At 35.2% G+C, this 3,141-nt stretch overlaps 1 protein-coding gene across 1 annotated transcript; it reads right to left on the minus strand.

Moving 5' to 3' along the window:
• Window positions 1–1,484: 1,484 nt before the first annotated feature.
• LOC141612268 (auxin-binding protein ABP20-like) lies at window positions 1,485–2,468 on the minus strand. The gene has a single exon (XM_074431005.1). The coding sequence runs from the start codon at window positions 2,362–2,364 to the stop codon at window positions 1,732–1,734; it is 633 nt and encodes a 210-aa protein (XP_074287106.1). The 5' UTR covers window positions 2,365–2,468; the 3' UTR covers window positions 1,485–1,731.
• Window positions 2,469–3,141: the final 673 nt, after the last annotated feature.

Below are 3,141 nucleotides of genomic sequence, written 5' to 3' on the forward strand. Positions count from 1 at the left end.
AAATCGTAGATTATGACGATATAATCATTTTAGGAAAAAAAATTGGCACATTCTGAAGTCCGGTCTAAGAGTTATGAACAATTGCGTTTTTTTATAGCGACAAAAGGGTGTGTTGTGCATGAAAATTAAACATGAAGGGTATTATGTACACAAACTTAAAAAGTTGGGTACCACGTGCAAAATGACAAAGTTCGAGGGTACCACGTGAATTTTCCGTATATTTTAATAAAAATATTTTTATAGCATAAAGCAAATGAGTTTCAATTTTTTCAATTTTTTGTCACGAAAGTAATTCAACGATTTCTAATTTTGGTTTTATATAGAATATGGGTCAACTCTCCATCTAATAATAGGATTAATAAAAGATTTAGCAATTTATAATTTTATATAATATAATTTTATTTTAATTAAAATATTATAATTAAGAATTTAATGAAAATAATATAATTTGATGAAAAGATTAATTTTAATGAAAATATAATAGATAAATTAAATTGTAATTGATAATTTTCTTATTTAGTGAATTAACATAATTATCATTAGTTTCCCTTTTTGAGAATATGCTTTTTGGCAGGAAAATAATAGAAATCACCTATTCATTTAGTAAATAGGGATGTGACAAGTAGAATATTATCATGGGCCAAAAGGCTTGTATAACCCGATAGTACTGAGCTTGGGCTAACACTACAAGCCCGCATTCTTAGCTCGGCCCATCCCTAAGATTAGTTTCCCTTTTTGAGAATATGTTTTTAGCATATGCCAGCTCGAATTCAACCAGGCTCGCCATGATTAACTCTACAATGTACTTTGTGAAGAACCGCCTCATATAAGAATTAGTGATATAACCAAGTGGTGTTAGTCCAGTGGTAGTTGGGTTAAACCTTGAAGCTTGCAGAAATGCAGGAGTTGAGAGGTCCCAGGTTCGACTACCAGCTGGGGCGATGATCACTTGGCCACTGCAGCCCCCGAAGGGGGTGGCTTACATGGTCCATGTGGTGGTGCGGGAATGCATGGGCCTGGGGGGACTCAAACCCCTCATAAAAAAAAAAAAAAAAAAAAAAAAAAAAAAAAAAATAGTGTTATATTCGTGGATGAGGACTTCTCTCCTCCAGAGAGGAGATTCTCTAATTTCATTTTGACATTGGGTGACTACATGTGAGAAACATCATAAATTTGGGAAATTATACAACTCATACTGCATTCGATTTTTTATACATGCCTTTTTTTTTTTACATGAACCCATGATGTTAATTTTTACAATATCGAAATGAGTTAGCGTTATCTGGTGGCGCCCAATCTCGGCGCCACTCTCTCACAAGCAATAAATGTGAACCCCCAAAATAATGGATAAATCCCATAAAATAAGTGGAGACCCCAATAATAAGGGATGCATGTGAGAGGGTGGCGCCGAAATTGAGCGTCATCCGATGGCGCCGTATCATTACTTTTAAAATTACAAAAAAAAAATTAAACTATTAAAAAAACTTGCGAAAAAAGAGTTTTTATATGAGTAACATTTTATACTCCATGCATCGTCGTCCCTCCAACTCATTCAAATGATTGAGAAACGATGTATTGTGTATTCTGTTTTTTAGGTATGTGAAACGGGGTTATTATTCAACTCAAATAAAACGAACGAGAAACGGGGATTCCCGATTTACAAACCAATCGTCATACATGAAAGAATTGAGCTACTAGAATACTATACGTTTCATACTAATAATAGCCAAGTTAATTAGTGCCACCAAACATCATCTTAAGCTTCTTAATTTGCGCACGATCCAACAAAGTAATCTTCTGAACGATTTCAGTAGGCAAGTCTGTTTGGAAAAGAGAATTAGAAACAGCCTGAACACCAGGATTTGCGCTACCAAAACTTGCATATACAGCAGCAGGGACTTTCCCAACATTGACTTGAAAATGCTCGAGTGTTGGTGGAATAACAAACAAGTCACCTTTCTCAAGGGTCTTATAAAAAGCCGTGTTATTCGTGTCAATAAATCCAGCAATAATAGTACCCTCGATCACTACAATGAGCTCAGCGACACGGTGTGTGTGCAGGGGAACCGCTCCTCCTACTGCCATGTCTGCTCGGACCATGGATATGCCCAACCCGTTTAAACCCGGGAATTGGGCTACAAAAGCTAGAGATACTCCGGATTTGAACATACTGGACGTGTTGCCAGGTGTGCGAAGACCCGAGTAGGCGAAGTCATCAGCTGTGGCCTTGGTTGGGTCCTTGCAGGAGTAGCCTGTCGGTCCATGAGGAAGGGTTGGGTCCGCGACACAATAGTCGAATTCTATCGAGTTAGCATACGAGGATGTGATCAAGAGAGAAAAGGTAATGAAAATGGGTAGAATCATCTTTGAATACACAAGATTTTACGTCGAAAATTAAAAACAAATTGTTAGAAGGAGTGAATATAAGAGGATGGGTCATGGGTGTATATACTTCTATATATACTATGGTTCATATTGGGATATAATATTTATAGATTTGTAGGTGAAATTAGGTTTGATAAAGTCAGAGAATTTCATCGACTTTCTTTTTTCTACCTTCTCTTCTCACGGAATAATAAATAAATAATGGTTTTTCTACGTGGTATCCCTGCATTTTCTCAAATTCTAAGTGGTACCCCTACATTTTTGAAAACACCAGTAATATCCTTAAACTTGGTAAAATGTTCTCAAAATACTCAAACTACTAAAAATCATATTTTTAAACCGTTAAATTTTGTAAAGAAAATATGTTTACGATTGAGTAAACAATGTTTATGTTAATCACATGACAAATTATTGCCAAAAAATCAATCAAAAATGTATAAACTAAACATTTAAAACAAGCGGATTAGAGCATTTTGGGTATTTTAAAACATTTTCCGACTTGTATATGAATAGTTGATGGCAAAATATAGTATATTTAATTGTTCTGATGGACGAAAAGGTTGAAGAGATGATCGAAAAGAGAAGGTACTTAGCAAAACTCGATAAGGTTAAGGTGGCTAGATATTCAAAGAATTGTCAACTAATTACGGGGAAGAAAAGTGATATGGTAGTTAGGATACGTACCAACTATACCAACTATTAAAAGACGATGTAAACTATTGAACGAGTCTCTAAAGACTTCAAACATAGTCTACA

Source organism: Silene latifolia, chromosome 11 (genome assembly GCF_048544455.1).
Source record: "Silene latifolia isolate original U9 population chromosome 11, ASM4854445v1, whole genome shotgun sequence".
Lineage (NCBI taxonomy): Eukaryota > Viridiplantae > Streptophyta > Magnoliopsida > Caryophyllales > Caryophyllaceae > Silene > Silene latifolia.

What these genes read in the sequence shown, in the direction of transcription:
- LOC141612268 (XM_074431005.1), bottom strand. Translation starts at nt 2,364, where the DNA reads ATGATTCTACCCATTTTCATTACCTTTTCTCTCTTGATCACATCCTCG.